Source organism: Argiope bruennichi, chromosome 4 (assembly GCF_947563725.1).
Source record: "Argiope bruennichi chromosome 4, qqArgBrue1.1, whole genome shotgun sequence".
In the NCBI taxonomy this organism is placed as follows: Eukaryota; Metazoa; Arthropoda; class Arachnida; order Araneae; family Araneidae; genus Argiope; species Argiope bruennichi.
The window spans coordinates 63,884,850-63,911,845 of NC_079154.1; the positions used below are offsets into that span (position 1 = coordinate 63,884,850).

Consider the following 26,996-nt stretch of genomic DNA (forward strand, 5'->3'; position numbering starts at 1 on the left):
AAAAACAACACCAAATACTGATAAGTCAAAGAGCTAATTTACCAAAAGGTCAAAAGCATCAAAGAATACAACTTAGATATAAGCTGTAAGTAAGTCTTATGAAGTGCACGCAAATATATTTTGTAATAATATAGATGCATATTAGAAATAATGTAATAAGCTACGTGTACATAAAATGACAATGTACTCATGTACGAAACAAATGAAGAAAAAAAAACGTAATAAAATTACACAAAAATAATAAAGAATTATTGAGAATACCCGGAACCAAAAAAAAAGTAGAATAAAATTAATACCAATATAATAAATATTTACTACAGAGTTATGACCAACCAAGGTTTTATTTTTCAATTTCTTGTAATTTATTTCAAATTTCATTTATTATTTTCGTCGTGCGAAAAATTAATTCTAAAAGCAATGCCAAATACTGATAAGTCAAAAAGCCAATTTCCAACCAGGGCAAAAACATCGAATACAAGTTAGGTATGAACTGGAAATAAATTTTAGAAAGGGCAAGGAAATATATCTTGTAACAATACAGATGCATATAAGAAACCACAATGCAATAAACAATGTGCGCATATAATAACAAGACATTTAATCTTAAAAATATTGAACGATATATATTCAACCTTAAACACAGTAAAGGATATCAAAGCCTAAATTATATATATATAATTTGTAAGAAGAAATATTGCCCACGTAGTTAAACTTAATAAATACATTCTGAAAAACTGGCACTCAATATTACTATGGTAATTAATATAATTTCATGTGATTAATTACGCTTGAATATATACAGATAGAATTACCAAAAACTAAAGAAAATCGCGAATAAATATATGATTTGAACGAAAATACGTTTTATAATAGGGCTTAAATTTTTTCTACTGGTAACTCAATTTTACTGGGAAAATTTGTAAAACTTTATTAATACATAATGCACTAAAATTCACAAATGAATCATTAATTAAAAATAAGCAGAAAGAAATTTTACGTAATACAATTATTTGATAAACTTAATTGAAATTTTTTAAATTATTGTGGAATATCATAATGACTGATTATCTAATATTTTTATCTAAATATTAAATTTATCTGAAATATTTGTTTTGTGGGTCACAGTTCAAGAAACTTTATTTTATATGAGGCAGTAGCTGTCTTACCTGGGTTTGGCTGTCCTAAGAGGATCACCATTGGAGGACGGGGTTTCAGCAGCAATGCTCGGTGGAACTTCATACAAACAATAGATGCTCTCTTCCTCGTGGTCACTCAAACAACTGGACGGCTGAGAAGGGGCAGAATGCGTTAATATTTCAAAACAAATAAAATACAAACACATAAAACACTCTTGTCATAAAATGAAAATGAATTAATAATGAAAACAATAATAAAAGCTATTCTGAAATTCAATTTAGGTTTCAGCTGTTACACCAAACTGGGCGTACAGTCTTTACTAAATCTTCAGTTCGTCCCTCTTTCGGAATCAGGTTCATACTATTAATTCATTAAAAAAATATCAAAGATTGTTACAAAAATATTTGTAGCAAATTTTCCCATAATTTGTTGAATTAACATTTAATTTAGTATTTATAAAAAGTCTGGTGGAAATGGAACTTGTATTTTGAATTTTGGGTAGATAACGACATCGAATCCAATATTTTTTCTAAGATTTTATGTGCCATTAGCCCTTTGTAATTCGAAAAATAATAAGATGCATAAATGCACATATCTGAGTGCAAGGATGCTTTTAATGATTAGGAAGTTCAAAATATAGTTACAGATTCGTTACAATTCTTCAAATTGAATTAAGTTTTACTATTATATGGTTTTCGTAACAATCATTATTTAATAAGAACGTGAAAATAATGCATACTTCAGAATGCCGAGTCAGACTCGGCGTTAACAATTAATGGTAGAATATCTAACCAAAAAACTGAGTGAGGACATCTTATCATATTTGATGTACAGAAGGCACAAATACAGGATGGACTTCTAGTGGAATCCGGACATGAACTCACGATTTCATGACCAAAGCCTTTGCACCAGATCATTGAAACCACATTATAACTTTACAAAATAAGATGATTCTATCTTAACAGTCTAATATCATTTTAAAGAATTTATTTTAAACGGCAATATTAGATATCAATAATCAAGCCAATACAACCTCCGAATACTAGTAATTGCTGATTGATCGGACCACATAAGATTAAGATCGGACTGATTCGAATTGATGATTAAGGTTCAAATAAAATATTCGAACAGATTATAATAGTGGGGCCCAAAACTGTCGAGTTTTGTTTGCGATGGTTCCAATCCCATTTAGACTGATGTACCTATCCTGCTCCAAAGAAAGAAACTCTAGTCTTCTAATTTATGTTTCTCACTTATGCCTTATCTTATTGCAGTTTTGCATATAAGATAAAGCAATTAGTTCAATTGAGTGTCAATTTCAATTTGGCGATAAAAATGCCCTAATTATGTTGTTGTTGTTGTTACTTATGGCACTTGCCATAGACAAGTCCGCTGACGAAGTCAGCGATTTAAGCTGAATTTGTGCAGTAGTTTCTGAGGGTAAAGGCCCCTGAGCACCCGAGGGCAGAAGTCTAACTTCTTGGCTCATATGAAGATGACACTCACACATTCGCTTGCATAATCCCTTTTTACAGGGGGGGGGGGTGGCTCTTTCACACACCTCATAGATAGAACACAGGTTAAGAACAACCATACCCGAATCAGGTCTCGAACCCGGAATGCCCAGATTACGGGGAAGACGCGCTACCCCTATGCCAGAACGCCGGCTATGCCCTAATTATACATTTATAAAAATATAATAATTTAATCGGTAATTTCATAAAAAAAAGTTTAAAATTCAACCACAAATATTTATGTACAAATTCTGAAAATAAATTTAAAAAAAGAAAAAAAAATATTTATTTGAAATAAATTGCATAAAAGCAGTGGATGTCTTTTACGGTAGTTGATGCAGATGTTATTTTACAAGATATACAAGCATATTAAAATAACAAAGTTTATATCTTTTGTAATATCATATTACTAAAAAAATCTGAAGAATATTTTGAAATGGATTTTAAAAAATTATAAAAGCACTAAACAGATGCAATATTTTTATTTCATTTGGTTGAAACGAATCGTATCAATCGAATGTCACACCTCAAAGAGACAGTCGACAGCAAATATTTACTTTATTCAGTGGATAAAAAAAAAGAAAAGAAATATACTAAAAAGAAGAAAAAGAAGAAAAGAAATCTAAATCTAAAATAAAAAAAAGCCCATCGAGTGAAAATAGCTTTTATAATGAAACAGCCCTCTTCATCTGAAACCCAGGTGGCAATAAGGATAAAATACAATGGGATTGAATACAACAACACCATGCAGAGAGAAGAAAGACTTTTCAAGTTAATGTATTCAAACAAGCGTCTTCATTTCATTCTCTACTTTGCAGCAGGGGGTTGGTTGGGGATGTATGTAGCAGGAAAAGGAAAACCCCTGCTTGGAAAAAGAACCCATGAGGACTCACAACGCATCAGTTGGAATTTTCTTCTAATCAAATTTTCGTCCCGTCAGTTCACAACGAATTTCTTTATCCATCTTTCAAGTATCATTATCGGTCTTTATAAATGTGTTATCCCAAGAAAAAAAGGGGGAGGAAGTTGGCCCGCGTGCCATGAATATCAAATCGCCAATTCTTTATTTGGTCCCAAGATAGACCGTGCTATAGGCGCACGTCATGATTAGCCTACAGAAGTAGTATTTTTTACTTTTTTTCCCTTTTTTCCTTTGATGTGTGGATACCCTTTCTTTTTCCCATTATAGATTTGAAAAGCTAGTTTCGGTTTTAAAACCTTTAAAGGCAGAATTCCGTAGAAGGGTGGCAAAATTGAATTTTGGAACAGTGTTGCGGGTAGGTGCTATGAAAAGGGTGAGAACACTTTTTTTTTTTTTAAGCATGGATTTTCCTGTCGGAATAAAATTCTTCAAAAGTTTTCATGTCATAATTCGAATTGACATTTTCATCAAAACAGAATAGAAGTGCTTTGGTTATCAGGCATCTTTTTATTCCCGCGTGAGATGTGCTTAGAGTGTTAAATGACTGAATTTGCATGCCTCTCAGATATCTTCCTAAGTATCTGTTTTTATGTTCCAATGAAAGATGGATGGCAAAGTGATGATAAGAGGTAGGCGGCTGTCTTTCAGTGCGGGCAAGTGTTACGTCACTCAGCGTGGCTGAATAACTTATCAAGTGGCAAATTTTTGATCATTATTAGAGTGCTGACAAGCACACTTAATTTCAACGTCAGATGCTGATTCTTATCTCTAAAATTGATGCAGACTTTTAAAATAGTTTCTTCTTTTTTTATTTAATAGTGACTATGGTAGCATGTTTAAAAATAATTTTAAAAAATTGATTTTAAATAGTTTCGTTATTAAATTCTTGCTGCAATATGGCAGAATAAATATAATATTAGATATTCATTTTATAGTTTCAAATACTGGAAGTTTAAATTTAAATTAAATTTAGTATTTCACTATAATAAAAGACTGCATTAACTTGATGATTGACTAATTTTATTACCTGGCTTTGACAAGCATAGATTTGTATTCGTCTTTTAGTAATTATAATTAATTTTATAAATCCTTCTATTACAAATTTACTTTTTTCTATATAATGCATTATTATCCAATTTTTATTTTTCATTAACGCTCTCTCTAAAATAGTTCTTTATGAGTAAGTCCTCTCAAGTTGAGTTTAAGCGATAAAGAAAAAATTCTGCACGCCCAGGGTGTCACTTCTTTTCGCTACGTCATTTACACTGCCATTTCTCTAGTAGACTTAAAAGTGTAAATCACGATCATATTGTATTTTTAATCTCTTACTGAATAATGATTATGATTTAAGAGTTTTCCATAAGACTTTTCTTTACTTAAATAAATATTAACTCTTCAAACGGTTAGAAAGTAGAAAGTCGCTCCTCGATTTCCACTCTAAAACTGGCTGGGACGTTGGAAACTGGGCTGGAAGAAAGCTGCTTTCCAAAAATTGCTTTAAAATCGGCTTGTATTATTCTCGAAAGCGGTAAATAGTATAATTGACTTCTAGTATAATATGTTCCTATAGCTTCCATTCAGATATTTTTAATGCATTACATTACAGATTAAATTTATAAAAATAATATTGTGAATTCAATATTTTTCATTTTTATGTATAAACAAAAAGTAATATTGAAGCCATTATTCATCTAATTGATAAGCGTACTGATAGTATTATTATAATAAGATCAACTGATTTTTTTATATAATAATTGAATTTAATTAATAAATACTTTATTAATTAAATTAAAATTAAATGATTCAACAAAAAAGTTTAGCATCATGCAATATCATGCGAAAGAAGACTCAATATAAGTAAGGGTGCGTTTCTTTAACTCTTTATTTATCGAACTATTTTACCATCAGACTTTTATTTTCTAGTACACATAGTATACAAAAAGTATAATAATCGTCAAAACATTTGAATTTGAGATTTTGACGAACCTCCCCTTTTAGACTCCCTGAGTTCGAAAAATTTATTTTTAGAAAATGTCCGTATGTCAGTGACAAAGATAACCCAAAAACGATTTGACCCAATGGTTAAAATTTGATATACGGTCGTTACACCGAATTTGCAGATTTCTATCAAATTTTGAGTAAAATGTGTTCACAGGAAGTCAGTCTGTCCGGCTGTACGGATATGAGTTAACACTATAATTACAAAACGAAAAGAGCTAGATCGAAAAAATTCGGTACATAGATTTAACATCTATAGTGTAGACACATCAAATGTTACGTCAGATCCAGCAAAGAGTTGACTGTCTGCCAGTCTGTACTTTCAGAAATACGTAACAGCGACAGTTTAAAAACGCAATGATTTAAATATATGAAATTTGGTGACGGATTTTGTGACTACAAGTGCCGTTTTGTACCAAATTCTTGATTCAATTGGTTGAGAAAAACATGCCTAAAGCAAAAATACGATTTTCGGATACTATTAATGCATGCCAGGGATTAATCGCAAAATAACTCGCCAAGAATGACAGATAGATTCGATAAAAGTGCTAAATTGTGCCAAAAGTTAATATTCCTTAACAATTGTACCCCAATACCATACAAGGTGTACGCTGGCATGAAAAGTTTATTAAAGAATATACGAGAAAGTTTAAGGGAAACCATTTCCTCGGTTTATCAAAGACATTCTGAAAAATGATCCCTCTGATCGGTGTCAATTTTGTTCTTACTTGATTGCCTCACCGTTACCTCCATTTAGGAAGTAGAGCAACTTTTCGACTCAATTATAAGTCAATCTTTCTTGTCGCAATCCTTCACGAGGCCGTGATCGTATAGTGGTTAGTACATTGCGTTGTGGCCGCAATAACATAGGTTCGAATCCTGGTCACGGCAACTTGTCATTTTTAGTTCTATTTTACAAATTCGAAATGCAATTCATAAATTTCGGTATGATGCATGATTTTAATATTATTTCCAAAGAAAGGTTTTTGTTAATGAAATTAGTTACGGCATACTCTGCATTATTGGATCATGCATCTTGCAATTACAAAACGGAGAGAGCTGGATAGATAGAATTCGGTGCACGGATTTAATATTTATAGTGTAGATATCTGTTCAATTTTGAGCAAAATCCAATTACAGATTGATTGTCTGTCGCTCTGTACGTTCTAAAACATGTAAATGCAATAATTAAAAAATGGCTTAGATATATCAAATTTCATATGAGACATTTTAGGATTACAAATGAAGTTTTGTGTCAAATTTTTTATTTTAATCTGTTGAGAAAAACATGTCTAAAACAGAAATTTGATTTTTGGATGCTATTAACGCATGCCAGGAATTAATCTTCAAAAAACTCGCCAAGGTTGGCATGAAAGATTCAGTAAAAATGCTAAATTCACGCCAAAATTTTTTTTTTACGACCACTGCATGCCAGTGCCTTGTATGGCACTGGCATGACAAGTTCATTCAATATTTTAAGGAAATCACTCCAATTGGTAAATTTTATTTTTATATTTTTAGTTAAATTTTGTTGCGGAATTAGCCCAGCAAAGCGAAAGTTTTTTTAATTAGTTAAAATGATTCAATTAATTGAAGCAATCATTAAAGCTTTTTAACTTCTGTCTGATATCTATTGTTTGCTTTTGGAGCTACGATTTTTCGTGTTCTTTTGAATATCGTCAGAAATCACAGCCATATTACGTAGATATCAGCCTGATTTAAAAGGCAATTTTAATTATCGTCGTTAAATAAAGGATTAAAAAATGAAGCCAAATCAATTGTATGTTTTTGCAAATATTCAAACATAAACGAATAATTGATCTCTACATACAAATCAATAGAAATTAGATTTTATATGTTATCGCTATTTCTTTCGTTATTTGGTGTTCATAATTTATTATGAAAAAAATAACATTTTGTAACATAAAATAACATTTTATTGGAAAGATAGTTAATAATAAATAAATACCTTCGAAATTGCATTTGATATTTAAAAATAACTTCAAAATAAAATCCAACGGATAATGAATTAAAAAAAATATTAATTTGAGGTACTTAGCTATCTACGACAATATTTATCATTAGTTTAAACCATAATGGAAAAAATTGTTTTCATTGCTTTGAATCATAATGAAAAAATGTTTCCATTATATTGAAACATAATGAAAAAAAATATTTTCATTGCTTTGAATCATAATGAAAAAAAATGTTTTCATTGTTTTGAATCATAATTAAACTGCTTTTTTGCTTTGAATCATAATCGAAAAAAAAAAAATGTTTTCATTGCTTTGAATCATAATGAAAAAAAATATTTTCATTGCTTTGAATCATAATGAAAAAAAATGTTTTCATTGCTTTGAATCATAATGAAAAAAAATGTTTTCATTGTTTTGAATCATAATGAAACTGCTTTTTTGCTTTGAATCATAATCGAAAAAAAAAATGTTTTCATTGCTTTGAATCACAATGGGAAAAAAAATGTTTTCACTGCTTTGAATCACAATGGAAAAAAAAATGTTTTCATTGTTCTGTATCACAATGAAAAAAATAATATAATTTTAATAAAAATTTTGTTTAAGTAAATAGAGAAAACTTTCTTTATATGACTCAGCATAAGTTTTTTTTAAATATATATTCTGTTACAGGTACGAGATTCTTATGGAAAAAAAGCAATTAATAACATTACAAATATCTATGAAACCTCTCTTCACAGTTAAAGCCATTTCAAAGTAAAAGTCAAATGGTTAATAAATAACAAAGTATCAGTAAGCGATACTCCATTAGAAAGCGATAGTTCAAAAGAAATAACAACAGGTATCTTTGGTTTGAACAACAAGTAAAAAAATGTTTCGGTTTTTCCAGAACTCGATCAATCAGTATCTAAAAAAAACCGAGACAGACAAGAAAGTTATACAGATAGCAGCAAAGTCAACAGACTAATTTGTCCCAAAGATTGGTTAAAATTTTCAGTCTCTCGTCCATAAATCAAAGCTGGGTATTCCGACACCAACAAATTGTTGTCATTGGAGCCATCAGAGGGGCAAATAAGCTGCTCTCTTCAGTCAGTGTCACACCTTTTAATTGAGGGGTGTGTGATCTGGTTAAAGGGGTGTCGGGCCAAGACGGCAGAGATTTCAAATTAATGGCACAAGTCCGCGGGGAGTCGGCCCAAGAGTAATGGTATTTCCATTTCCATTTCAAAACTATGACAAACATCTCGCGGTGCGCCGCTCCTAGAGTTCCATTTATTATTTGCATTCATTCCTTCTCCCTCATTCATTTATTTGGCTGTCAAGCGAATAAAATGCTGTAATTCATTCTTTCTTCCTTTTCCATTTTCGGTGGGAGGCCTGATTTCTTCATTTTTAGGAAAGAAAATAAGAGGGTGTTTAGGGAGTTCATAACAGAAGTCGATTTCTAGGATGGAAAATAATAATAAATGGAGAAATTTGTCTTCCAGGTAGAAAAAAAATCGATGGAGCATTTGAAAGATATTAGTTTGATTGATGAGAATATAAATTCTGTGCGAAATGAGTCAATTTTGGAAGTTTTCCCTCGTAAAATAATTTCATATAACGTTTTGAAGTTTATGCAGGGAGCAGTGGCATTTTCGTTAAGGCAGTTTTGTGACAAGAGGAATGCAGGTGGGAAATTCGATTCGAATAAAATTCTATCTCATATGTGTTTGTCTGGTCAGGGCTTAATCCATCGTGGTCAGAAATCTTCCCGATTGTATGGGGATTTTTTTCCTTCTCTCTCGTTAATTCATTTGTTGTCTCCATTCATTCTTTCTTCCTTTTCTATTTTGGTTGGTGGCTGATTTCTTCTTCTTCTTCTTTTCCATTCATTTATTTTTTTTTAAAGGGAAGAAAATAAGGCATTTAGTGAGTTCATAAGTGAAGTCGATTTCTTGGCAGTGAAAAAATGATAAATGGAGAAAATTCGCTCTAAATAAAAGAAAAAACAGAAGAGGCAATGGAAGACATTAGTTTGATTGATGGGAATTATTATTATTATTATTATCCTTATCAGGAACTGAATTGAAAAGGTTTACGGTCAAGCAATACCGCCACAATATCAAGAAAAATCAAGGACATAAGTGAAAGAGGGAGGTTAATATACATTATATATTGAAAAACTCCGCAATTAATGCCTTAGTAACTATAGAAGATATTTAAAACGTTTTTAGTAAATAATTTCATCACGTTTCTGTTTTTATAGATTCCTCTTAATTTTTATTATTCGGTATATATATATATATATATATATATATATATATATATATATATATATATATATATATATATATATATATATATATATTATTTTGAGCAATATTTTGGCAACAAGTCGATAAGTATCTTGTACTAAAATTTTTGAGATGATTTTTGATATAGGGCAGAGATAGTGGCAAGAGTCAGGACAAATGTCTTCATATATGCAATGATTACAAAAACATAAGCAGAATCTATAGAAATAGGACACGTCCTGGGCAGGGTCATGTCCTGTGATAAACTGATCAAATTTTGATTGGAAAGAATCTTGGTTAACATACAGTCTCAATAGCAAAGCTCGACTTCCCGTCTCTGAAGGTTTCCGTTTATTCTATTAGATTTTAATGATTTTTTTTTTGAGATTTTTCTTAAGTTTGATTTATTAGATCTTCTCCCAGTATCTAATAACAGAATAATAAAATACAAAAAAAATTATAAACCAAATAAAAATGAATAAACAAAACATAATTCTAGAAAAAGGAAAAATAACAACTGGATAGATAGTTACTCGTTAAGTAACGTTACCATAATACAAAAATTTATTACATTTCTTGTTTTTTTGCGTGAACATATGAATGAAGGACTCTGAATTCATACACAACCAATAAATTCAGTTTCTATATTTCCTTTCATTAAAGTCCTTTAAAGTTGATTAATAATTTTCTACGTTAGAAACATACAAAACCATTCAATAAGAAAGTTAACAAAATCCATTATATGGAGATCATTTTCACAATTTTAAATTTTAGACATAAAGAGAAAAAGAGCGTTTTCATTTTTAGTAAATAAATATGAAATTAATATTGAAAACTTACCGAATATTTTCCTGGCTTGAAGCTCCTATTTGTTTTTAATGTTAGACTATCACTTTGAGGCTGAAATGAACCAAAATAAAAATAATAAATTCTTAGCAAAAAATTTAAAAAAAAAAATAAATTTTTATGGTCCAAAACTTTAAAAGCAATTTTTATTAGTGAATTGAAGAGTAGAACTCTTAAATTATTTTCTATTTTTATATCTTTTATTTATAACTCACATCTTGTAATTATTTTTTTCTCTTAAATTCCTTGCCAGTCGACTATTCTGGTATTGAATCAAATTTTAATTAAAATAATTAATTAAAGGCTAAAATAATTATTTATATAATTAAAGTAATAAGTAAAACCTATGAAGAGGTGCCCTACTACCTGTGGTCCGATTTCCTTAATTTTTGTTTCATATGAAAGTTCATGACCTATATAGATATGCCATCGAGGGCCCATTGCCTTTTCCCTTTCTTCATTTTTAAGATAAATCGAAAAAAAAAATCCTTTCCATGTATAAATCTTGCTCAAAAGTTCTCCAGTCAAACCACTGAAACGATTACGATAATTTTCATTTTATATGAAAGCTCACGTTCCCTAGATATCTTATCAAGAATCGCCTGCTCACCGCCTCACTTCACTTTTGCGAAAAATCGAAAAAACCTTCGGAATCCATTCTCTATGAAGAAATCTCGCAACAGAGTTCGGCAATTAAAACTATTGAACTGATTTCAAAAAGTTTTATTTCATATGAAAACTCGTGTCTCCAAGATATGCCATCAATGTTTCGTTTGTCTTTCACCGTCCTCCAATTTTGGGAGAAATGTACAGCCTGAGTAAAAACTTTAAGGCCAGTAAAAATTTTTGAGAAAATGTAAAATGAAATAAAAGGGATTCAAATAATATTAATTATTAAAGTTCATTGATAAGAAATAAATGCCATAAACATAATTTGTAAATACATAATTATGGGAAACATGTGGTTATTTACAAAGTTAGTATTTCTGCCCGAGTAAAAACTTTAAGGCCACCAGTCATTTTTTAAAAATAAATATAATATAATCGTGTAATTACTATTGCAACTACTAGCTTGTGACAACGCTGCAATTTTCATATTTGTCATACGTTTCTTCGAAGTATTGGTGATCTTTGTGAAGATGGCGAAGGGTAAGAAGTTAACTGATCGTGAAAGAGGACAGATCGAAGCTTTGTCTTCAATAGGAATGAGTAGTCGTGCTATTGCGATAAAGATAGGAAGATCAAAGACTGTAGTCAACATTTTTTTTTAAAAATAGAAAGACAATTATGGTAAAAAGAATACTGGGGGAAGACCTAAAGCTTTGTCCTCGCGTGATGAAAGAAGAGTTTGCCAACTTGCATCTATTGGAAAGTACTCAACCAGGAAACTGATTCCGACGACAGGTTTAAAAGTTTGTCAGAAAACGATTTATAACACAATTAGAAGGCCTGGAAGGTTCACTTATACAGCAAAATTGACTAAGCCTCAGTTACTGCAGAGACACAAAATAGAGCGTTTGAACTTTGGCCAGAAAGTCATGACCTGGGACAACCAATGGATAGAAATTATTTTTTCTGATGAAAAAAAATGGAATTTGGATGGACCAGATGACTGGAATTTCTACTGGCATGATATAAGAAATGAAAAAGAAATATTCTCCAAGCGCCAATTAGGTGGAGGGTCTGTCATGACTTGGGGCTGTTTTGCTTACAATGGTGTGGGCTCAATTGCATTCGTTTCAGGTAGAATGAATTCACAAGAATATCAAAATGTCCTAACAAATCATCTTTTGCCAAATGAAGAATGTCTTGCTGGAGAAAATTGAAAATATCACCAAGACAATACATCGATCCATTCGAGTAACAGTACAAAAAATTGGTTCCAAGTCAACAATGTTGAAACTGTGAAATGGCCAGCTAGATCACCTGACCTCAACCCAATCGAGAACCTTTGGGGTGATTTAGCAAGAAGAGTTTATGCAAATGGGAGACATTTTACATCAACAATATAGCTGAAATCTACTATCGAAGATGAATGGTATAAAACCGACCCCACCCTTTGTCAAAAACTCGTTTCATCCATGAAAACAAGAATATTTGAAGTAATTCGAAGAAATGGCTCCTACACAACCTTCTAAGAATTTGTAATTTTTTTCTTATATGTTATTTTCTATGTTTGCCTTAAAGTTTTTACTCAGGCTCAAATATTCATCTGTGTGTTCTGTAATATTTTCTAATAATAAAATATTTGCAAATTAATTTTTCTACTTTTTTTACTTTTATTTTAAGCTCAATAATTATCAATAAAATGATATTTTAATTCTTCAGTTTATATGTTTCCATTTTCTCAAAATTTTTTACTGGCCTTAAAGTTTTTACTCAGGCTGTAAAAACAAAACTTTACTGTGCATTTTGTATGGGGAAATACCGCGACAGAGTTCACCAGCACAAGCCTTTGGATCAATCTCAAAAAGGGACTGAAGAAATAGTTTTTCTTTTGCTATTTATTTGATGATGTGCAAACAGTTGATGATCAGATATGGATAGTAGACAATTAACTTCTGAAGATTTAAGTAAAGTAACAACAATGAGAACTATAAGCCTACAAAAGTTAAAAACTTAAACGTATGAAAAAATAGGTGAAATGTTAATTAGAAAATTTCATTTTTAAAGACATGAAAAAAAAATCATATGGTTTAGTTAGAATTCTGGAAGAAAATTCAAGTTCTTTTCATTCATTCTGTTTTCCTTTGATCAAACAAAGAAAACTGATATCTGGAATATATTCCCTGATTAATAAAAATGCTTTCAACAACATGTTCTGAGATATAACAGTATTATTTTACAACAATTTATTGCAAGATAATTTTCCTTTATAACTCATATTATTAATAAAAGTTTGTTTAGCAATTTTAGCTAAGCATTTAGTAATTTAATAAAAAAAGTTAAAATCTTTTCTTGATTGCCAAGAGTTCAAATAAAAAGCATTGCAAGCATGAAATGAATAATCAGCTGTATCATACTTATCTAAAACAAGGGCCAGAATGGAAAGATGCTGCACCAGAAGAGCTTTGTATTAGGTATCTTTGATTGAACCATAAATGACGATATGTGTTGGAGTGAAATGCTCCAGTAAGATAAGGAACACAAATTTAATCTTTTAAAGATTTTAATTCTGTAGTTGAATGAAGACCTTAGGAAAGCCCAACAAGGAATGACGAGGAATTAAAACGACTGTTGCTGCCCTTTATCACCCTCAACAAAAATAATTAAATTATTGAGTACCTTTTACAATTGTTCGAGAAAAATCTTTCAACATTTTCATGCCTTTAACCTCCACGTAGCTGTTCCTGGCAAAAATGAAATAAAGTGAAGCGAGAGAAATAGTTGCGCGGGAGTGTGTGGCTGATACCGGTAAGAGTGAGTGTTCGTAGATATTCCAATGGGAACTTCGAAAAATGAGTTTAAATTTAAATTGAAATTTAATTGTATCTATGCAAATAGTTATGGATAATTTAATCCATAAAATATAATAGACTAGCGTTGCTAGGGAAAATGTCATCACTTGTGTCAAGACATGCGACAAACAATCTTTGAATTACCGCAGGGATATTTCGTAAAGTCAGCAAATGTGTCGAAATCAAACAATGAGCTGCCGTTTAGAGGAACTGAATTGCACTATCAAACACATATCTGCCCAAGGCAAAAAAATGAAGTGAAGAGAGAAGAATAGTTGCGAGGGAATGTGTGGGTAATACTGGTAAGAGTATATATTGGTAGGTGCTCCAGTGAGAACTCATAGAAATGAGTTTAAATTTAAAATATAATTTAATTGTATATATATGTAAACATTATCTATAATTTAATTCATAAAATGTAATAAACTTGTGTTGTCAGGAAACGTGTCATCGAAAAAAGATAATGAGCTGCCGTTAAGAGAAATTGAACTGCGCTATGCCACACATATCTGCAGAAATATAAGTAAAATGATTTTTGAGTATGGATGAGCATGAGACTCACCGGAAGTGGGGGGAAGTCTATGGCAACTCTCCTCTTCCGGATGTCTTCTAACCTGGCGAGGACGTCTTTGTAGTGGGTTCGAAGCTCATCGGCGTACCTCATGGCCAAGCTCTCCATGTCTCCGCGGCTGCCATCCTAGAAAAAGAAATAATAACCGATGAAAATTCTATCATAACTATATGTATTCAGAGACATACATTTGATGAAAGCTGTCCGTCACTATATCTATTGAATATATTCAAACAAATCGATTAAAATTTCAATGCATTCGATTAATATTTATAAATAAAATGTAAAGTTTGTCAAAAATATTAACATTTTAAGATATTTCTGGGTTTTCTTTTCTCTCTAAGTACTCTGGAAACTCGTCTCGTCCGAAGTTAAAGACCAATACCACACATTTATTTTACAAAAAAACAAAAAAACAAAAAATCTCGGAAGATTAGAAAAAATGCGCACGCCAAGGGAAAAAAACAATTTTTAAATTAAAAATGTCACCAAAGGTTTATCTTTGAAATACATGGCTTTATTACATCATTAAACATTTTTAATGTCCTTTATTCTGCGTTATTTTAATTCAAAAGTACTTCAGAATGAATCTGAAAGATCGATTAATTAACAATGATTAATTTTAAATGCATAAAACATTAAGAAAATAAACAGAATCGCTTGAAATAATCGGCCGAAAAATGCTAACCCTATCCTCGTTACTGTTGGGAAAAACAATTGAAGCCTTACTTATTTGGCGGTGGAGAAAATGGAAGATTTTTTTGGCGGGAAAGTTAGTTTTTAATTAATAATTAAAATTCTAATCAAAAATTCAAAAAAGGAACCCCATGTGCACATTCCCGACCTCTAAGGTATACATGTACCAAATTTGGTAGCTGTAGGTCAAACGGTCTGGCCTGTAGAGCTCCAACACACACACACACACATTGAGCTTTATTTATAAGTATAGATAAGTCAAAGATCAAAAATCTTATCGCTAGTGAGATATAGAAATCTAGAGTAGAGTACTTTTTATATTGGAAAGGGGACTTGCAAAACAAATGTGCTATTACGAGTAAATTGTAAATATATTTTGTAGGTTCCGGGTATATTACCAAATGTTTTAAAGAATAAATTCAATAGAAAATAACTGAATTAGAAATAAAGAAAAAAAATGCGAAACCATGTCAATAATATGTGAAATCTATATTAATGTTTATAAACTATTCAACAGGACATACATTATAAAAGAGAAAAAAAATCACAAATTATTAGTTATAAGATTATTATCTCGCTGATTCTATTCAATGTTCGCAGCTATCATTTCGAATTTAAGATTTACAACAGACACCAGAAAGTTTGATTTCGTAAATCATCCACTGCTGTCATGTTGATACAGTAAATTCTAGAAAATATAATAGTAGAAACAATGAAAAATAATCGCATTATTTCAGTCTCATAAGTAATATAATTTAATGCTGACGCATATTGTAATAAATTCTTCAGTAAATGCTTTAAAAAAATTCCTAATGTTAAGCTTTCTATTCCCCGGGAAAAACTTCCAGCCCTCATAAATAAATAATTCCATAAAAAATACAGCAATAAATATTTCAAACATTTCACAAAAGAAAACGATAATATTTAATTTCCATTTTTAGACAATGAAAAAGAGAAAAATCGTCTGAATTTTTTTCCAATCAAGTACACATCTCCAGCGGCTAAAAATGTTTCATCTTCCTTGTAATGAATTTATGGAAAAGAAACGTCATCTTTTTTTAGCCGAACTAAAATTTCAAGTAATGACGTTTATGAAATTCATCCACTTTGGAACACTTCCGCTTAAGAAGGGACCCCCAAACCTGAGTATCCATAAAGATGTCTTAACGACATCCGACCTCCATCGGTGTCCATAAAACATCCATTTCTGGATGTTGAAATAACGTTCGGTGCGGAATACTAATCAGACAGTGAATTGGCATCCGCAGAGTGATCGGCTGCTTTTTATTCTGCTAATAAGTACCATTAAAGCGTAACGCCGTTTTACGATGTTCCTTCCGACTACAGGCTGCTACAGGTCGCCATTTTGTTCTCTCCAGGGATTTGGTTAGATTTGAAGGAAATAAGATGGTTGTTCTAGAAATGATAGAAGGAAATTTGTAAAACGAAAGGGCGATATATAAATACTTGTAGCACAAATGCTTGATCTAAAATATTGGTAAAATGATTCAAAATTTAATAAGATTTACTATACATTTGCTTATTCGAAGTTCATTAGTATAATAATTCTAATTTATTAAGTCTTAAAAAATTTAAACGAAGCTAATTTCGAGGGTATTTATAGGAATATTTTTAATTATCTCAAGGGAATGCTTTAAAATGTATCTCCAATTAAAATTTTTTATACTCATGTAATTTTAATCAGCTATTTATTTTGAGTTAACATAGTTGAAATATGTTGGCGATTTTATTAATAACATACTACATAGAAGTTATTTAAGTTTGTTACTAACTGCTTTGATAGAAAAATAATTCTTTTTTATCTAGAACATGCTGGGAAAATTTAATCAGAGTTATTTCCGATTGAAATCTCGGCTTGAATTTCATCAGAAATTTGTCATAATAATAAGATAGATAAACATTATTTAGGATCGATAATGCATCAATGCGATTTTGGGTTTATGGCTAGAATAATGCTATTTTAAATCCATCAATGTGATTTTAGGTTTATGGCTAGAATATGGCTATTTTAAATCTATCAATGTGATTTTAGATTTATGGCTAGAATATGGCTATTTTTAATCTATCAGTGTGATTTTAGGTTTATGGCTAGAATATGGCTATTTTTAATCTATCAATGTGATTTTAGGTTTATGGCTAGAATATAGTTATTTTAAATCCGTCAATGTGATTTGAGGTTTATGGCTAGAATATGGCTATTTTAAATCTAACTTAGATTTGCTATAAATACAAGACGTACATTACGTTACGTACATTAGATGTACGTTAACAAGCCAATGTGATTACGACTATTCTGCCTAGAATTTCAATTTAATTAGAGATTTATCATAAGCATAGGACTGATATATTTTAAATAGGATCAGTCATGAAAAGTATGAAACTTTTTAAAGTCTGAAAATTTATTAAATGGTATTTTTTCCTATTACACCGCCTTTTTCGCACGACCAGACCATATTAATGCGGATAATGGGATTGAAATGTGGATAATGGAATATAATTTAATTTTTCATTTTTGTTACTATATCGCAATATTAAACATCTTTCTCTGACCAAAAAATAATGAAATAATTTTAAACGAAACAAAAAAATATATAATCGAATAAAATATAATGGAGAGTTTATGTTATATATTTATAATTACATTGCCTACACGATCTATAATGCTACAGCATATTGTCAACTTTCTGTGGTAAGCAATTCCTATTACTACACAAACATCATCACTAATTATCCTGAGCTATTAGTCTCCTAAAAATAAGTCGAGTTAATACAGAGAACCTACAACTTTTCCCTTTGAAGTCAGCATAAATAATCACAAATATTTAGTCATATGAAATTTCAGATACTTACTAACAATGTGATTAAAATCCAACTCAAAATCTAACAAATATATATGTAATGATAATTTTTAATCAAAGTTCAATTTTAATTAATTTTCTAATTTCAAATTGAAATTAGCCCATAAATTAGCCCATTGCTTCATTCTAAGATGTTCTCTTATTTCCTGATCCAACTCAAACTTTTTATTTAATTAATTCTACACGCGCCCTATAAAGCTGTGGTCTCAACGTTTCTTCACGCTCCGAGTGAAGAGATAAAAATCCCTAATGCTTGCAGTGTTCTTTTAAACATATCTAAAATTCCCTTTCTTAAGTCGACACGTGTCAAAGAGATCCCTCCAAAATCTCATAGTAAAATCACTGAAGGGAAAATTTTCGGTCTCCTTTGCTCTTATGTTGCGATGGAGAGTGACGCATCTTGTATAATCGTTTATTTCTTGTACAAATTTTGCCTCCTGGGACAACATAAACTGAAGTTAAATTTACAAAAGTTTCTTCTATTCGGACCACGCAACTACTAAAATATGTTTGCATATATATCCATATACCCCTTATATAATATATAGCCATCCATTAATATTATATTAAACTATTATTATTATATTATATATTATTATATTGTGCATTATTTTTTCATATATGATATAATATATCCATATTATATCATAATTGCTGAAAAATTCCATTTAATTGCTCAAGAATGTTCATAATAGCTCGCGTTCACTGTGACTCTGGGTCACTATTCTTGCCGTTATAAATTCTTCACTTATGTTCAAGAAATGACTGTTAAGATAACTACTGGGTCGTTTATGGTATTACTTTTGAAAAGAAAGTCTATAAACCTTGTAACATAAATCAATTCTATTTAAACTTGATTCCTAGGATCTATAAAAGAGTCCGATGACAAGTGCGTTAACAACTGTTGAAATACCTATAAAATTCTGAGCACATAAAACGCCAGATTTCATTCGCAATAAAAAAAATTACGATCCCTCTGTTTCCAGTAGAATTCGCAACAAAATCGTAAAAATCGTTCAGGCCTATTTTGACAGTCACTAAAATTTACTTTACGAGCTGGAAGCTGCCGCTTGAAACCTCCACATTATTTTAGATTCCATTTCCAGGTAACTTTTCGTAAAGATTTTATACAAAGTTCAGAACTAGAAGTAGTTGCTAAATTTTGAGTGGATATTCACACACGAACGGAGGAATTCCTAAACTACTTTATACTTCTTATTACTTTGACAATTTTTCTAATATAGTTTTTAGAGGAAACACTTTTGAAACTAGACTAGCAAACTGGTTCAAACACTTTTGCAACACAGTGAAGGTTATTTATGCACAAAGCTGATTTAAAATAGTTAACTTTTGAAACTTAATAGAAAATAGAAAATATGAGATGTAATTTCAACATTGTTCGGCGTAAGAAAGTTGCTCTTTATTAGTAAAATATTAATAGTCAAATAAAAAAATATATATATTAGAAATAGTTACTTTAAGATGCCAGTAAAATGTATCGTTATTTTTGGAAGATCGTTAAATGATTCCTTAATTTTAATTAAACATACAAAAAACCCCACTTATTTCTGATGCAAATCTTAAATTGCTTACTATTTAGGACCACCTATCTATTGTTATTTAATAGCAATCCTTTCTAAACTCTTTCAGGAAGGAAATATTTTTTTTCTTCACAAAACGATGTTAATGAGTATATAAATAAATAAATACATAAAAAAAATCCCGTTTTTATTAGTTTTAATTCGCCATTTATCCTTTAAAAAAGTCCCGTAGAAACTACATCCTGGCCGGGGAAAAAACTCTTAAAAATGGTTTCTAAATAAATCATTCGTCCTTGAAAAATCTGACGAATTTTTCTACTTTTTGATTAATCGAGCATTCTGAATAATGAAAGCCCTGAATCCGCCATCATGGCAATAACAACTCGGTTTTCTTCAAGAGTTGATATTTAAAAGAGTTTCATCTCTATTGCTGATTAGACCACGCTAATCCACATTTTTGCCGACTGTGGGTAACAGCGCTTTCCGTGATATAGGAGCCATAAACCCTTTTTTTCTATGCCTCCTGTGCTTGGCTATGGCTATTAGGGGCATGTGCACAAAGGAATGGATTCAGATTTCGACCGAATCCCAAAATTTTGAGAGTGATTAACGTTCCTAATCAACAAAGCACGCTCCTCTGGGTGTAAAGTTAATAACAAACGAAGGAGATGGAAAGTTTGCAGGAATATTCAAGCAGATACCGTAATTTATTTGTATGGGCGTTTCGTATGCTTAGTTATTCAAAGAATTAATGGTTACAAGCATACTTCATGGTATCTGTCATAAAATGGACTATCAAGTGGACGCTCTCTTTTTGACAAACAGAAGTCATGCAGGTAACATTTGTCATGTATTTTTGGTCAATTATTACAAACATTTAGCTTTCAAAACATTTTAGCTTTAGATACAAAACATTTTAGTTTTCGTATGAATAGTATTAAAAATTTTTTCTTTCTATCGTTGTTTACAAAAGTCATTTTTACTGGATGCCTAGAACTTTGAATATCTCTGTATTTCTGTAATATCCTGTTATTCTTGAATAGCTCAGATATGTATTTAAATGTGTTCATCTAAGTTAGTACTTGCCCTATAAACACAAAATACTCCAATATTGTTACGATATGTACACGATATTGTCCAACACTTAGAAATCCCAAACAATATCGTTGAAATATCGTACAATGCCTTACGTTAATAGTGTGAGCTAATTACTACTTAACACGTTGCCACAAGTGATGGCCACGGTCGTCCGAATTTCGACGATATATAGGGAACTGACGGCTATAGCCGTCATTTTCTCTTGGAAGAGAAAAAACCTCGTGATGAGCAAATGACGGTTACAGCCATAGAGAGTTTTCATGGAAAAATTGTGACAAAAATGTGATAATTTTGATGTGATGCAGACATAAGACTAACGTTCAATTTCATATGGCAGTCATAAATAACAGAAAAAAATGTGTTTCTGAGCATAATCGTCAGATTAAAAGTGTGAGGCAATGTGTTAAACTAAAGAAATAATTTTAGTTTAAGTACTTGAGTTGTTTCATAACAAAAATGAATAAAAAATCTCTAGATGAATCAATTCTAGAAGTTTCCATTTACAAATTTTCAAAATAATTAAATTTCGAAGCACATTATTTTGATTTCAAAGAATACGAACACACTAAAAATGCTGAACATTCCCACCAAAGACGATAGAAAAACAGATACAACATTAAATTTGAAATCCTGAATTTCCACTTTTGATAATAACTATCTAACATCCACAGATTTAACATTTACATAACTCAGTACAGAAAATATTCTGAAAGCGAGTGCTACTTTCATTTCTTTCAGGAATTTCGATATTTCAGGACAGATAGAAACAGATACCAGATCGACATCCTGTACGCACTGGCAATAAAACAAACTGGAGAGTCGGAGCGAAGAGCAATGAATATTTCCACTAATGTATGCACGGGCGATACTTTTCTGAGACAGATTCTTAAAATTCACGATGCCTTTTTCTCAGTGACGGATGTTAGCTTTCGCCGAAGGAGAAACACATGTATATTGATTCAGGATTCCGAAGGAGAAAATGCTAATCCCTGCTGCCTTCACAAAGTGGAATTGCATCTAATGTCGCACTGATAGAGGAGAAAGAAAGCAATTATGCAAATGGGCTTGGACGTCAGAGCTGCCTGCTTTTGGCGGAGTTAGTTTTATTTTGGAGCTCTTTGGAATTAAGTGAAACTGGCATAAATACATCCAGTCGGCTCTCACTCTGTATGGGCGCAATTTTATCGCCTTCTTTGGAGAAGTGAGTAAAATAAAGATGCATATACGAGTTATTTAAAGATAACTCTTTATGCATGTCTTACACGTGGAACCTTTTCATTCTTCAAAACCATTCGTTAAAAAAAAAGAAAGGAAAAAAAAAAAAAGGAAAGGAAAGGAAAAAGAATTTCCGGAGAAGAGAGAAAAATGAAGAAGATTCATGAATATACGAGAGGGTGTATTTCTTTGAGTATGTACAGGGCACACGCGTTTTTATTCTCTTTAATCATAAAAGGCTCAGTAAATCGAATTACTTTTCATCTTTCTTGCTTTACGATAATAATAATAATAAAAATAATACTAAAAAAAACTTCATCCACTCAAGGAAGTTATAAAATTCAAAATGAAAGTATTTTATTTTATGTCAAGGGATTAAAATGATTTCTTTCTCAAGGGACCGATATATTTCTTTTTCTTCTTTTTTTTCATAGTGGAAGCAACTCCCACTAAAGATCTTTTTCAGTAGTTTATTCGATTGATTTAAATAATAACATTTTGTACCTAGTGGTAAGTGGATTTCTTCGAGTTGTGCCCTAAAGCGTCTTAAAAAGCACTTAATGTTAACTTCAAAAGTGGGGGAAAAGTTTAAGTGGATAAGTTTATGAATGGAGATTCAAAGGAACTTGTTTTATGAGAACAACTGCACATTTGTCACTTGAAAATTTAAAAAAAAGTAACAGGTCTTTTTTCATGTAGAATGCCGGCATGAATGCATGTTCACAGATTTTTCAAGAAATATTAAAGAAATCTTCATGCTCATAATCAGCGTAGCTTAGTAAGATGTTTGTCTTCAATTTTATTCCTTAAATATGTCCTTATGTCTTATTCGTGTTTCATACAAGACCATTGAATTTTTCTCAGTTTCAAAGTTTGACCGAGAGTGTAACATTTGATCTGTAAAAAACTGCAACAAATTCAACATTTCTCCGGAAAGCAGCCACTGTTAATCCATAAATTAAAAAAAAGCATGTTAAGGAAATAGAAATAAAAAATTTTATATTTCACTATGAAAAATGTACTAAATTTACAACTTTCAAAACAAAGTAGGGCAAATGAATAAAAATTCTAGAAATTATAATTACGAACAACAGCAACAAAAATATTTATTTGTTTTTTTTTCGAACAATTCGTCTTTAAATATTTCATGCTATGTTTAGTTAAATGCTGCTTTTATATCGTTTTATATATTTAAGATTAAGTAGAAGAGATTTGTCTCAAAAATATTAGAGTATCCCATAAGTTTCTATTTCTAATATGAAACGAATACACAATATTTACTGTTTCAGATATTATTTATTTTGTTATTTAAGAACCCTTCTGCTCTGTTACCTTCTTCCATCTCTCAGGAAGCCTCATTATGCCTTCTTTCCAAAATTGTTGTATTTTGGACAAGACATAATCCTCGAGGTGTGCTTTTATTTCGCTGATGGATTTAAAGCGCTTATCGCGAAGATAATTTTTTTAAGGACAGAAAGAAGTAATAATCAGATGGTGCGAGATCTGGTGAGTATTCAGGATGCGGAAAACAGGGGTGTTTGTGGGACCCCAAAAAATCCCCTGAAACTTTTACGGACTTACTACCGACATTTTGGAGTTTCGAGAAGGGGGGGGGGAGAAATGAAAAATTACGATTATGAAGTATTGAATGACCTAATTATAAAAGTTCAATGAATTACTTTTTTTGCAAAATTAATAACCATTAATTTTGCAAAATTAAGACCTTTGAACCCAGGTCACGTGATCGTACATCTGGTCGAACGAAGTCTCTCCCTTTTTTTTCTGCCGCGCCTACTTGCCGAAAAGAATCCAGAAGAGAATGTCCGAGAACCGGGGGAATGAGTCATAACTCGCAATAAGGAAAGAACAAAAAAGAAGTTTTTTCCCCCTTTTCACGCATTATCACTGCCTTTGGAGAAAGAAAGGAAAAGTTTTCACCACACACACTGACCTTGCGTTTTCTGCTTTCAAAGCAAACAAAATTACCCAGATCAAAATAAATAATTCATTATTATTCCTACTTCCTTTTGAACGACGATCCCCGGAATTTCCGGGTATCGAAGTTCAAAATCCCCGGAATTCCGGGGTTTCCCCGGAGCACAAACACCCCTGGGAAAAACATCCCAATCAAATTGTAAGAGCTTCTCTCTTACGACTAATACAATATGTGGTCTCGCGTTGTCACGATGAAAAATAACGCCTCGTCGGTTCATTAATTCTGGCAGTTTTTTTTTTGCTATGGCAGCTTTCGATCGATCCAGTTGATGACAGTATTTCGTAGAATTTATCGTTTCACCTTGAAGAAGGATCTCGTAGAAAATTGCGCCTTTTTAATCCCACCAAATGGACAAAATAACTTTTTTGGGGAGTAGTCCCAGATTTGCGACAGTTGAAGGCCTATTGTCCTTACACCAAGTGCGTTTTCTATGCACATTTTCATATAAAATCCAAGTTCTGTCTCCAGCAACAAACCTCTTTAATGCCGTAAATGTCGCCTTTCGTTACCCATGTTTATCGCTGTGGATGTAAGTCTTAAAAGAGACAGTGGCACAAACGAAACGTACTGTAAAAGAGCTCTGATACGACTGAAACCAATGACATAGACGGTTAATAGATAAGCCTGCATGTTTGCACAAGCAGAGCCAGATAAGGCCATTCATAGCGCGATGAGAAAGAAACTTTTGGGATACCCTAATATTATAAATTTTGTACCAATTATGCGTAATGGTGCAAAAAAGTAGTAACATTTTTATTAATAGCTAAGCAATAACCCAAGCATTTATTGAAAATAACCTAAAAATTTTTCATGTTCGATTATTTAGTAAGGGTAAACTCTTAATATATAAAATTTTTATTTCAAAATTTTACTTCACAATTTGAAAGAGAATAAAACTAATATTCTTAAAAATTTTTTCACTATCTCTTGCACGATACAAACAACTAACGAGCAGGAAATGTCTCCCGGGAACTTTCTCGCATACTCTCCTGTAAAAGTTTTATCCGCCCCCCCCCCGCCCATAAAATTCTAAATCATGAGTAAAGCCGAGAATGCCTTGCATGACGTTGGCGGGCAATTGTTACGAAATGTAGCCATTTGGCGCGAATCTTGCCATTTTTACTGAATCTATCGCGAGAATATAGTATTATGGAATTCCTTTTTTCTGATTGTTTGAAACCAAAATATGTCACGGAACTGCAGTCTTTGTTACGAGATGACATGCCGAATTTAATTGATGCAAGTCATTAGATTTCCATATATGCGAAATTACAGACTCACCGTTGATCAATCCTTCGACAGATTTGGTTCAAAATTTGATAAGCATCCATACTTTGGATGTTAAATGTGTGCCAACTTTTATCTCTCTAGCTTTACAGTTTTATAGTTATAGAGATCACTTATTCTCGAACAACCAGACAGACTTCTTCAGAATGGATTTCGTTCAAAATTTAATAGAAATCTACAATTTGGTCTCAAGTTCATATGCCAAATTTAATCCATCTAGATGAAAGAGTCCTGTTCAGAGACGACCGAGAGGCGAATTTAATGCCAAAAATGTATTTTTTGAATTAGGGAGGTTTGAAAATATAGAGCTTCGTCAAAATCCCGAGCTTAGAGTTTTTGACTATAACAACATTTTATCTATACTTTGAATATGAGAAACTAAAATTTAATCTTTTCATTACAGATTAAAAAGGTAAAATTTTCTACTGTTTAGAATTTTTTACTAGACGAGTATTACTAACTTCATGTAGTAAGTAACTAACTTCATGTAGCTGAAAAGGCAATGAAAGCTCTTTTCATTATAGCTGTTTTGATGTAATTCATTTGGCTTTAATAAACAGAAAAATCAGCCACATTAATATATTTACTAACATCACTGAATCATTTTGATTAGTTCAGTCAAATCATCATTTACATTAGTAAAGGAATGTTTAAGATATTCGTAGGGAAGAATTAACAGGTCTGCTCTGAGAGTACCAGAAAGCCAATTGAAGCCAAAGCTCGAACGATCAATTAAGAATGATGGTACTTAGACTGCCACTTAATTATTCAACGGTCTGCTTTGTGTTAGTTTAAGAGTATTTGGCTTTTGGTGATTCATTATGACTAGAGATTTAAACCACTGAATGCATTGGCTTCTTTTCAATAATAATTTCTTTGCATGGCCTTTTTTTTTGAGGGAAAGTTAGTTAAAAATGATAATTACTCTGAAAAAAATCTGTTATGTCACAAATGATAGGTTGTCTTTCATATATCATCAAAAATCATATTGGATCTTAAAATTTGAGTGCCATGATTGAAATGCTTTATGATATTGCATGAAATGGTCTATTAAAAAGATGCAATGTCTTAAGCTCAAACAATCAGCAGAGAAGCACTTGACCATCTATCTAAAAAGAAAATGCGCAAATGTACACATTATCCCAAAAACTTGACGTCAGTTCATGTCTTTTAGCACAGAATGTTATGGCACATACAAAAATATTTGACTTCAGTCAAATATTTTTGTATGTGTACGGAAAGTATGTACATGTGTACGGAAAGTATGTACATAAAACCAAAATTGTAACCACAAAGAGAGGAAAACTCTGCCACATTTGTACAAATAACAATCGCTCGTTGCCATTTCCTGCAAACTCTCCGAAGACATCTCAAGCACAACCCATGCATTAACTACGGAGCGACGACCCACCAGACTGCAATAATATCATAATTATCACAATATTGTCCTCTCCCCGTTAATGACTCAGAATTGCCTTTTCCGTAATACAGAGGCAAATTATACACACCGCCAAAGAATTATAATTTGCATTTTAAAAAACTCCAAAGCGCGTCTGCGGGCAATAAAACCCCTCTCCCATTTTGTAAAC

At 31.4% G+C, this 26,996-nt stretch overlaps 1 protein-coding gene across 1 annotated transcript in view; it reads right to left on the reverse strand.

Moving 5' to 3' along the window:
- LOC129966571 (uncharacterized) overlaps positions 1–26,996 on the reverse strand; it is a 454,962-nt gene that overhangs the window by 99,627 nt on the left and 328,339 nt on the right. The window contains exons 2-4 of the mRNA XM_056081029.1: positions 14,687–14,821; positions 10,661–10,720; positions 1,167–1,288 (exon numbers count right to left, since the gene is read on the reverse strand). Coding sequence (XP_055937004.1) covers positions 1,167–1,288; positions 10,661–10,720; positions 14,687–14,821 — 317 coding nt within the window. The remainder of the gene's footprint in view (positions 1–1,166; positions 1,289–10,660; positions 10,721–14,686; positions 14,822–26,996) is intronic.